Source organism: Amia ocellicauda, chromosome 9, assembly GCF_036373705.1.
Source record: "Amia ocellicauda isolate fAmiCal2 chromosome 9, fAmiCal2.hap1, whole genome shotgun sequence".
NCBI classification, from domain to species: Eukaryota; Metazoa; Chordata; class Actinopteri; order Amiiformes; family Amiidae; genus Amia; species Amia ocellicauda.
The window spans coordinates 34,642,992-34,654,906 of NC_089858.1; the positions used below are offsets into that span (position 1 = coordinate 34,642,992).

Below are 11,915 nucleotides of genomic sequence, written 5' to 3' on the forward strand. Positions count from 1 at the left end.
CTGGCACTCCGTGAATTAGCAGCTGTGAGGAAAATGTGTTTTCAGTCTCCACCACTTGTAAAATACATACAATGAAATAAAGGAGATAAAGGCCAGTAACCAAAATAAAGCATTACATCATCACTAAAGGAGTTTATTTAATGTATTGAATTATTAAAATCAGATTTACTAGTAATGTCGGTTCAGTTAGGGCTTTGAAACTCGTGCATTAAAGTGAACACACTGCAGTGGAAGCAAAGATCACCGTTAAACTTGATTTTTAAAAATGAATATATGCATCGTGGGCGCGTACACCTCCAGATCGAGGCTGGAAGTCTGCTGGTGTTTAGGAATTCTGTGGCAGATATCTGCATCAGGAATAATTCAAGACTAATAATAATAATAATAATAATTCAATTGTTTTTTTCATACATAAAGAAAACCAGATTTAAAGTAAAGCCGTGTGATGCTTTGTTTTTCAGTAAAATGCTCAGTTAAAACATTCTGAAGGTTTTGTATGAAGTTTCGTTGGTGACATGAAACCCAGTCTTCAGAAAGCAAAGGGGTGGTTATTGCCCTGTGTGTCGATACAGTGAGTCCAAAGTCAAAAGGCTCCCATTTAACCAGGAAGCGATACACTGGGTTTTCCAATTAACTGCATACGGTTTAATTTGGTTAACAAAGTGTGTGTTGCAAATAAACCAACAACAAATAAACACTTTGCCCATTACTGCTGGATGCAAAATAATGTTGGGATGTTTTATGTAAATCTGGCACAAGATGCACAGTACTTGTTTAACACTGGTAACAGCTCCCAGACTGACAGCTTGTGGTGCGGATCTCTTTATAGCATTGTGTCCCTCGAAGACTGCGTTTTTGTTTCGGAGTGATCCGGACATCAGGGAAAACTGGAATAAGTGCAAATCACAGTCTGGAAGCATTTAAAAATATTGTTGTCAGGCTAACAAAATATTTGTTTTAAGGGTCTCATTCCTTTGTTGTGATTCAGTGATGCCTACAATGGCACCGTATGACGTAGGTAACTGTTTGGTTTTTGAATTTCCAGCCTGTTGTTTTTCAAAGGCTAGTTTTAAGTGTGACATATTTCACCATTCGCAATGTGTAAATAAATAGACATATGAGTTGGTGAGGGCTGCTGTTTTCCATGATCCCTAGTTCCTATGATGATGTCTGTCATGAAAATAACAAGGCAAGCTCCATCAACTGAGAGAAACTTCTAGAGGTTTGTCTGTAAGTTCATTGCCAAGCTTATCCCACTCTCCATGTACACATCATACAGTTTATCTGAGTTAAATTAGATGCTAATTCATTCATATGTGCAGTCATTTCAGCTCTATATGAGAACATAAGTGGCTTAAGAAGGAATCAATCAATCAGTGAGTCCATGTTAAGCTCACACTATGCATCCCACCCAAACGCTCTCTGTATGTTTCACCATCTGCATCCGTTTAAATTTTTCCTCAACATGAATGTAGTAACATGGAAAAATAAGAAGGGGGAAAAAAAAATGCCGTGCGTCTTGGCCATTTCATTTCCAGCTCCCCAACTGTAATTCTGAGCGCTTGGACTGAGATGAAGAAAGGGGTGACGGCAAAACAACCTTCAATTACCGAGCTGCTGAAGGATCCTTCCCCGGGGTGACAATGGCTTGGGCAGAGTGCAGTCGGTTACATAACCCCGCAGAGGAACGGAGAAATTAACAGAAAAAACAGGCGCATCGGCTTTTTTTCCATTACCCTTTTAGCCTTTTTTGGCACAGTGCATTAGGAAAGGTCATTGATTGCCAGGGGTCTCTTTCCCACTCAGATGCTGGACTCATTTGTAAGTGGTGTATTGCTAATTGTGGCACAAGGTAGATTAAAAATAACTCCATAAATAAAGCAGGAAGTCGCTGATCTTAGCCTTCCTTTCTTTGTAATGAAATCGGCTTGTGCTGAGAGTGGACCTAAAAATAATAAATAAAAAAAAGTCCAGCGTCATGTTCCACATACCAGGGCCCTGGTTTCATCACCCCTTTGTGTGCAGTGGAGAACCCACAGCTACTGCTTAGCAATGATTTAATGCTGCTTTCCGGGAGAAGCAGCTTGGATTTTAGAAAACTACACAGTTCATCTTTCATGCAAAGGCATAATTGTGTGTTTTGTGGCTGCTGTTGAGTGCAATGGCGTAGTATGGTCCGAGTATGTGTAATAAGATAAAACTCAAAAATTGTTGAGTGTGCTCTCGGGAAGGCTGAGAGAGGAATGTGTAGTATTTTTGTAAAAATGTGTGTTTAGTCTGCGTTCAGTAAACTATCCCATTAATCTAATCTATAATATAACCTGGTGGATTGTTAATTTTCTTCTGTTCACAATGACTGAGCCCAGACAGAGCAAAGAAAATGGACCCAGTGTCCTCTCATTGTCACGTCTCCTGCTTCACTAGACGGACAGTAAATGTGAATTATTAGAGGGACAGGATTTTTGTTTGGTTTTAGTTTTCCCCTAATTGTTTTAATTGTATTTATTTTTCACAGCTGGGGATCGTCAACACAAGTACAGTAAAGAGGTGAAAGAAGGAGGGGGTTTGTGTTGTTCAAGTACACAGTAGCTCCTTTCAGAGCCAAGGTCTGTGGCCGTGCAGGGCAGGGTCACCCTCTGAGATGATGCAGACTGTCTCTCTTCCAGCACAGTCTGTTGCCCCACCCTACATCAAAAATAAATGCCTTGAAATAGATATTTTACGTAATGCAGTTTTGATCACAACTGGCAATGTCGGTTTTAGTTTTTTGCTTTGTTATGATTAGGGTTGTTTATAGGGAAAACTCTTTAGGGCTGTGTGATCATTAAATCAGGATTCCCACTCCATCCCACCGCAATACATGAATATCCTATGTATAGGCCTTGCGCTCGGTCCTCGGTCTGCGGCCTGTTTAATAGTCTGATTAACGCAGTCAGGCTGCTGTGGATATTACCAAGATGTCTGTCTGGTAACTACATTACATGAGTCACACACATGCCCTGTATACCAGCCCCATTTCTATATAAGGCCCCGAGCTGGACGCTCCTGTAGATGCAGACTCGGCAGGGAAACACAGCAGGCTTTGTTTGGAGAAGCCCAATAAGCGTAACAGCCTGTTTCCTGAAGATGTGATCAGGACCCCAAACAGTCATCTCTCCTGTTGTGTTGCTGGCAGATTTGCTCTTCTCGGTTATAAACTAATTATTACTCAGATTTTCCTGTTAGTTGAGCATTCACAATACTTCTAAATTGCTGGCCACAACATGTGCAGAATATGCTATTGCTTCAAGAGGGGGTTGATGTAGTTCTGTTGCTATAGAGGCCCAATTGTGGCTTGGTTATGCAGTTTGCCTCGGCTCTGTTTGGAGGACAACATGGCTGCACTTTGACATTGACACACGTGGTTTGTGTGTTTTAGTATTGCGGTACTGTACTTCTCAGCGCAGGTAAAAATGTCATTAATTGTAACTTGTCTTTTTTTCAGTGCACTTGACAGTGGAAAAGGAAAGGCGATGGTGGGGTAAATCATCTTGGTAATTTCTCGAGAGATTTGTTTTAAAAGGCAGAACACTGTGCTTTTCAAGGTAACTTCACAAGTCTAATTCCCACTGGCTGTCGTCCAAAATAAATCCTGCTACCGTAGTGTCAAGCTCACCTTTCAATGCTCTCTCTGTTCACAGGAGCATTCTGGTGTACAACCACTTGCTGTATAAATCTTTATTTAGCGTTCACAGCAATCCCCCAGTGTTTCAGTTCACACATGCAGCCCTTGACTATTGTCATTAATGTGTAAGAACTTGTCTTTAAGAACAAGATGCATTGTCTTCGTCTGTGGTGTTGTAATGAGAGGGTGTTGAAAGCCATGTGGGTTTAATTGCCCTGTGCCAGCTGTGATATGTGTATTTCTGGGAAAGCCTGAGCTTTGACACTGCATGGCCTGTGTGGTGAGTCTTAGTCCGGTTGTCCACACATCTTCGGGCCGAGAGTTTATAACTCCTGCTCAGTCTTGGCTAGCCTTCCCTCCCTCGGGTCACTGGCCCGTCACAGTGAGAGACACTCGTGCTTCTCCCCACTTGTGAGACACTTGTTCATGTGGATTTCTTGTTCCAACACTGGGACGGTCCCTTCCTGAGTTTTATAATGGTGTGACTTAAACACAACCCAGTATCATCCCACTTGAAGTCTTCATCGTCTGATTGTTTAAACCCTATAAAAATCAGGGGGGGTCAGAAACTCGGAATGCCCAATAGTTTTGACCAGTGAGAATTTTGCCAGAACTTGCAAGATACCTATGCAACAATATGGATGCTTTTATACATCTGCCAGGTGTAGCTGGCGTGAACAAGATGGGGGGGGGGGCATGTTCAGCTGTAGTGAATGAGAGCAGGGGGCGGAACAAGAGCAACGTCGCTTGTGTTTTTCAGCGTTCACGCGATCGTTTGACGGGCCCAATTTGCCCCAAAATAGCCACTTTCAAGTGTAACTGGAAAGCCTTCACCCAGCGCAGCCTTGGACAGAGAGCAGGAATGAGTGAAGCAGTCTGAGCAAACCAAGGAAGACACAGGAGTGCTTTTCACTCCAGCCCGTCTCCTAGCTTCTCTTCCAGGTCTCTCCCATTTGCATTTTATTTTCTTCTGTTTTTGTGTGCTGTCTTTCAGAATGAAATGTGTTTATACTGTGATAAGACTGCGAGCAGCCGAGCTATTCAGGGTTTTTGGCGAGGAGACCCGAGAGTTTTGCCCAGTCCTGGTAGTCATCCAAGCAGGCTTGTGTTTTTCTAGTCTGCTGTGTTCATCCCTTTGGGCCATAAAGACCCTCCTTACATCACTGTTTCGCTATTCTTATTTTGAGTCGGTACAAGCTGGTGTGCTTTATTCCTCATTCTTGATATATTGTACTGCTTTCAGATTCCCTTTCTTCTTATACAACACTGATGGGTGACAATATCAGAGCAATTACTTTGTAATGATAATGTCTTGGTGAACAGTGACACATTGTAACATGACGTAAGGTAGAAAGATGGTAGTGTTGTGATTAATGGCTGAAAGCAATCGCTGGCGTTGCACAATCCAGGCTAAACAGCCCCAGAAAGAAAATTAATATGAAACCACTCTGTGGATGCCTTCAAATCTGTTTCAAGATCAAAAGCATCATTATAGTGGTGGTGGTGGTGTTTTACCTTACTGAAGATTTGTCCGGTTTCACTTACAAATAAATTATACGTGTAAAGATTTCTGTGAGGGTTTTTGTTGGCTTGGTGGTGAATTGGCATTCCTTGACCCTAGAGATGATTGTATTATTGTATTAACTGATATTTACAGTTTCCCATTGGACAGTTACTGGTATTGCGTCAGCTTAAATACCAGAAGAGGATTAACAGTTTTCTATACTAAACGTATTCCCCCAAGGCAGCATGTGACAGTAGTGATTTAAATTAATCATTTTCTTTCTTTTCCAACCCCCAGAGTGACCGGCTCTTGATCAAAGGCGGTAAAATTGTCAATGATGACCAGTCTTTCTATGCTGACATCTACATGGAAGATGGCCTCATCAAGTAAGTTTGTGTTCATTGTGGTCTCATTCATGCAGCATTTTGGAGACCCTTCCTAATGACGGCAGCCTACTTGGTTTGTCGTCTCTCCTACAAACTGTAAACGTGGATGTACGTGTGCTCTGTGTAAACACAGGATCTCGTATTAATTAATTTTCCACCTCAATATTTGGGGAGATCTTCACAGACTACACACCATATCACTATTGATATCCATTACATGTGTTTTTTTTGCATACTGCTAAATCATTAAATCTAACTTGACCTGTATTCCTGTATTCTTATATAATGTTACCTGTAATTATATAACCTTTCCACCTGACCACTTTGAAGAGGGGCTTTTGAGGACATCCGCCTCGGGGAATGAGGGGCAGGGAGGTTTTGCAGAGCTGGGGGGGGACTGGAGCTAACCAGGACCTTCTTCCCCAGACAAATCGGCGAGAACCTGATCGTCCCTGGGGGGGTGAAGACCATCGATGCCCACGGACGCATGGTGATCCCTGGTGGCATCGATGTGCACACGCGCTTCCAGATGCCCGACCGGGGCATGACTGCTGCCGACGACTTCTACCAGGGCACCCGGGCAGCGCTGGCGGGGGGCACCACTATGATCAGTGAGTGGTAGTTGCAGGGGGCTAAAACGCTGCCGGACAGGGGGCAGTTGCAGCCCTGCCAATCCATATCAGCACACGTCTCTAGTAAAAGTAATTTTACTCTAATTGCAGCTTGGAACGATTATCGTCTCGTTAACCTAATTATCGAGTCTTTAATCTAATTATCGTCTCATTAACCTAATTATCATCTAGTTAGCCTATTTGCGAGCTGGTGGCGCTGAGATCTGTGAGAACATGGATTCGAATGGATTGGCAGGTGCTGGTGTTTGAGTCCCTCTGGATGCTGAAAGGGGGGCTTCTGTTTTATGTATTGTGATGATCAAAATTTTATATTATGAGGAGTAGGAAATCATTCAGAGAAGTGTATACTGGCCTGTTGACCACACACCTGTAATTGTTCCTCCTCTTTCTGCTGCTTCTGACCTCTAAGGGTTGGTCAGTCATGTTAGTCTCTCTTAGAAGAGAATCTAGTTTTACTGCACTTTATTCTGGGGGAAATCACACACTGTCCTTCTGTCATCATCCATAATCCACCACTTAATGGAAAATATGTATCTGAACGTTGATTCCTGTGATTTGGGTGATGTTTAAAACAAAGCATCAGACACCACAGTAAATGTATGAGAAATGAATGCTCGTGCCCCTGTAAGCGAAGCCCTGTCCACAACGCTGAATCTGCTTGTTTGTCTGGACAGTGGACCACGTGGTGCCGGAGCCAGGCGTCAGTCTGGTGTCTGCGTTCGAGCAGTGGCGTGAGTGGGCCGACAACAAGTCCTGCTGCGACTACTCCCTGCACGTGGACATCACTGAGTGGCACAAGGGCGTCCAGGAGGAGATGGAGGCGCTGGTTAAAGACCACGGTAGGCTCAGTGTTTTTCTTAATCAGTTTGACACAATGATTCCCTGCCCCACCCCCAATCAATATGAGCTTCCACTGAGTTCCCTGCAGTCACCTTCCAACCCTTCCAGTCCCTTAACCGGCCGTTCTTTGTCTATAGGTGTCAACTCTTTCCTGGTCTACATGGCCTACAAGGATGTGTTCCAGCTCACCGATTCCCAGGTAAGACTTGCTCCTAAAACCTGAAATGGCGGAGTTTGCGACTTTACCAGCATTCCTAATTGCATTTGCTATTGGCATTCTGTTCCAAAAACAGTGCTGCTGGTAATTAAAGGATGACTCTGGTAATTTGAACTTCTGAATAAGGGAATAAATAACCCAGGTTCCCTGTAATGTACAACCGAGTGATCTTCGTATGAGAATGTGGAATTCCATCCTGTATTATAACGGCTGAGGAAGTATGTTTGTGGACATGTCTCTGGGGATTATAGTTATCCCTGCTGGCCCGCGTGAAGAACAACTTCCTGTTGCAGCTGTGTACCCCAGCCTGCTGGTCTGACGCATTCCTCCACAGAAACCTAGTGCTGCAGGAATGAACAGAGCAGCCAACTGGAGAGAGAGAGAGAGATGGGGAGAAGTGCGAGGGCGAAGGCGGGGATGTATTTAATTAATCTTAAAAAAAACTTCATTCCTAAAATTGTAAATATAAGTCCCCACACCTGCTGTAGGAATGTGTGGGGCTATAGTGTTTCTTTGCCAATAGCGAAACACAGCGAGCGAAGGGAGAGCTGAACTACGGATGAACCTGGTTTGCTGTTGAACGGGTGGGGTGGGGGGTTCTATGCAGGGAGGACAGACTCAAGCATGTGAAAATACCAGACATACCAGACGGGAAAAATGATGGTCTGGCTTTAAACTCTAAAGAGACGGGCTTATGTCTGTCTCACAGTGAGTGTCTTGGAGTAGCCGACCTGTGGGCTGACCGGCCTCTGTCTCTCTCTCTCTCTCTCTCAGATCTACGAGGTGTTCAGTGTGATCCGGGACTTGGGCGCCATCGCGCAGGTTCACGCAGAAAACGGAGACATCATTGCTGAGGTAAAACGCTCGCTTCAAACGCTCATCTTTTTTTTTTTTTTTTCCAATTTATTGTACAGCCTCTGAGCAAAGTTATGAGCTGTGAAGACAGCTGCGTTCTTCTAACTTTGTAACTGACGGCAGGATAAAGGAATACAAATAAAACAAGACAGACTTTCTTCTCTCTACAACTCAGCGAGCGAAAGTTTTCTCCTCTTGTCTCTGTGGCTGTCAGCCTGCCTGGGCTGCTCGTTTGCATTGCAGTGCATGACCTGAATTAGCAATTAACTTACTAAGGAGGATAAAAATAGGGATGGATATAAAAGCCTAAATCTAGTGACTTTTGGGGGAGGGGGGGGTATGGATTGTCTTCAGTTTCTGTCATCCATCTTAGTCCTTTTTCTTTCTCTCTGGTACTTTCCTCTTCTTATTCCTGACCCGTTTGCGCATTGCTTGTTCCCCCAGGAGCAGCGTCGGATCCTGGACTTGGGTATCACGGGACCGGAGGGCCACGTGCTGAGTCGTCCTGAGGAGGTACACACTCCCGGGTCCCACCTTATTTTTTCCTCTCCAAGTTACATCAGCAGCTATTTAATTATACAGTTGATTCCACTGTATAAGAAATCAGTCATTCTCTTTCAAGTGCTCGGGCTGCTGGGAAACGGCTTCTGTGTTGTGGGGAAAGGAGTCCTGCTGTGCCCTCCCTGGCTCTACATCTGTTTGGCGACCCAGTGTAGTGCTGCCTTTTATTACAACAGATATGTTTCAAATTGAATAATTTGCCTAATCCAAACTGAATAATTTAAATAGCTGGAGATTTCAAGCATTTTCGCAACTTTTTGTACATGAAGCAACTTATTGGATCAGTTAATGTGTCAACGCAGTAACTGAGAGCTCAGCGGGATGCGTGGCTCCAAATGACGCTGTGCTGCGTTCGTCTGTGCAGGTGGAGGCCGAGGCCGTGAACCGCAGTGTCACCGTCGCCAACCAGACCAACTGCCCCCTGTACATCACCAAGGTGATGAGCAAAAGTGCGGCCGATGTCATCGCACTGGCCCGGAAGAAAGGTAGGCCCCTCCCACGCACGTGCTTCAACTGACTCTCATGGGATCACTATTGTTGCCAACTTCCTTGTTTTTGTTTCTTTTTTCACCCTTTGTTTTCTTCCCTCATCCCACACAGGAACCGTGCTTTATGGGGAGCCCATCTCGGCCAGCCTGGGCACCGACGGCTCTCACTACTGGAGCAAAAACTGGGCCAAAGCTGCTGCCTTCATCACGTCCCCACCGCTGAGCACTGACCCCACCACCCCAGACTATCTCAACTCCCTGCTGTCCTGGTGCGTAGTTTTACTGGGACCCACATAGTGAAAATACTAGAAATAATGACCTCTGCACGCATGATTACAAAAGCAAAAGAATAGAAGCGGCAGGGGAGCTAAAAAGTAATAAAGCTGCTCAATGTTCACCTGCTGTTACCAAAAGGGGGTGGCTCTTTTGACACTCGTGTATCGGTCAATAACATGGACTTCCTGGGTTCCTTCTGTGGGTTTTAAAGGTGAAATAGTCAATGGGGTCCATATCAGAAATGAGTACCTCTTTTTACTTGTTTTTCTTTGTAAACCTGACTGAAACTCCTGGATCCCAATGTGCTAGAAATGTCAACCCAGATTTATTTGGATCTGAAAGTTAGTCAACAATATCCTGTCTTTTCCTCCCGTCTCCTGCCACAGCGGGGACCTGCAGGTGACTGGCAGCGCCCACTGCACTTTCAACACTGCCCAGCGTGCCGTGGGCAAGGACAACTTCACGCTGATCCCGGAGGGAACCAACGGCACCGAGGAGAGGCTCTCCCTCATCTGGGACAAGTCTGTGGTGAGAGAGCCTAAATCCTGACCTGTGATGGGAATTTTCTTTGTTTTTATTTCATTATTTTGAGTTTGTTTGTTCGTTCTTCCTCATGGAGAGCTCTGGTGTGTCCTGTTCTTGGTGCTGATGAGGCTGTGTGGTTTCTTTTGCACACAGGTGACGGGCAAGATGGACGAGAACCAGTTTGTCGCCGTGACCAGCACCAACGCCGCTAAGATCTTCAACCTATACCCACGCAAGGGGCGCATTGCCGTGGGCTCCGACGCTGACCTCGTGCTCTGGGACCCAGACTCGGTCAAGATCATCTCCGCCAAGAACCACAACCTGGTGAGCAGGCGGGAATGCCACTCGGCCCAACACACCCCCTCACTTAACTCTGCCTAGAGGATTCAGTTTAGTACATGAAATGTAATAAGAGTTATATGCGAAATAATCACACTGAGGGTTAAGGCCTTTGCACACTGGATCCGTTGATGCATCCGATTTGTACATACATGAAAAGAGGAAAAAACTAATGTGTGCCTCCATATGTCACCTTGCACCATAATCCGTAATTGTCGTACAACGGTGATGCGTCAATTTTGGAAATTTGATTCGATCCGATTTTGTCTGTTAAAAATGACATTGGCCAATGAAAAACAACAGGAAGACGTGGATTGATGCACTTTGTTTGTGTCCTCTGGAAAAGCTTATATTCATGTCTAACCACGAAGTAGTATACAACAAAGCGCATAAATATAGACATCACAATGTACGGCAAGCTACTGCAGAGGAGCTGGGCATGAATGGTACCTACTGATGTAGCTAGAATTCTCCAAGAAAGTGGTTAAGCTCAGATAAACAACAAAATATGAGTTACATTATTTACAAGACTTTGCCCTTTCAAATAAAGTTTAATGTTGAACTATGTACTCCGATTTTTAGCCTTTATGGCAAGGTGTAGTTCTGTAGTTCTATAGTGTGTTGAGGAGGTAAAACGGAAACCGTGGCGTGGCTTGCGAGACCAGTGCAAGAATCAGGAAAGGCTGTGTATCTGGTGTGGTTTTAACGGATCCAATGTGCAGAGTCCTAGATGGACAACTTTCTAGATGACGGACTATAAATGACTCAACGGATCCAGTGGCAACAGCCTTTAATCTGCGAGGAAATGTTCTCCAAGCTCCTGAAAATGCATCGCCAAAGAGATGCTCCAAACAGCGCTAGACTGTGTTTATTACGTAATTTTCTCTCTCTCTGCTCCTCAGGCAGTGGAGTACAACATCTTCGAGGGGACGGAGGTGCGCGGGGCCCCGCTGGTGGTGATCAGTCAGGGCAAGATCGTGCTGGAGGAGGGGACCCTGCACACCACGGAGGGCACGGGCCGCTACATCCCGCGCAAGCCCTTCCCCGACTACGTGTACAAGAGGATAAAGGCCCGCAGCAGGGTGAGAGAGTCTGTCCCCACCACCCAGAGCTCCGTCTCTGAGCAAGGGGAGCCTTTTCCAACGCTCGTGGGTCCGGATTTTAATGTGATTTTAATTTGAGATGTTATAGTGGCTGTGCTGGCATAGAAATACTATTTTATTGGTAAAAGTATTTTACATTACAATAAAAAACAATCAAAACAAATTTTAATACTTGTGATTAAAATTTTAAAATCAATTCTTAAAATCACTTAATTTTTTTTAAATCTTAGTGATTAATATAAACAAATAAACTAAAATAAACGTGCTTAAACAAAACAATAAAACAAACGTGATTAAAGCAAAAAATGCTACCAACAAAAGAGTCAAATACATTGAAAATAACTGAAAATGCACCGGACAAATAAAAAAACAGTTAAAATGATAAAATAAAAACAAACCAAAACGGTCCAATGCATTTAAAATTAAATCCAGATGGTCAATGTATTTGACAAAAAAAATAGAACAAAACTAAACCAAAAAAACCCAAACAACTAGTGCTTTAAAAACAACTAAATCTTTAAAAAC

At 44.2% G+C, this 11,915-nt stretch overlaps 1 protein-coding gene across 2 annotated transcripts in view; it reads left to right on the top strand.

The window, feature by feature from the left end:
• LOC136759288 (dihydropyrimidinase-related protein 2) overlaps positions 1-11,915 on the top strand; it is a 33,413-nt gene that overhangs the window by 16,681 nt on the left and 4,817 nt on the right. For both annotated transcript variants that reach the window (XM_066714208.1, XM_066714209.1), the window contains 11 exons: positions 5,466-5,554; positions 5,981-6,165; positions 6,861-7,025; positions 7,164-7,225; positions 8,018-8,098; positions 8,543-8,611; positions 9,024-9,144; positions 9,260-9,416; positions 9,810-9,951; positions 10,102-10,272; positions 11,190-11,369. In XM_066714208.1, coding sequence (XP_066570305.1) covers positions 5,466-5,554; positions 5,981-6,165; positions 6,861-7,025; positions 7,164-7,225; positions 8,018-8,098; positions 8,543-8,611; positions 9,024-9,144; positions 9,260-9,416; positions 9,810-9,951; positions 10,102-10,272; positions 11,190-11,369 — 1,422 coding nt within the window. The remainder of the gene's footprint in view (positions 1-5,465; positions 5,555-5,980; positions 6,166-6,860; positions 7,026-7,163; positions 7,226-8,017; positions 8,099-8,542; positions 8,612-9,023; positions 9,145-9,259; positions 9,417-9,809; positions 9,952-10,101; positions 10,273-11,189; positions 11,370-11,915) is intronic.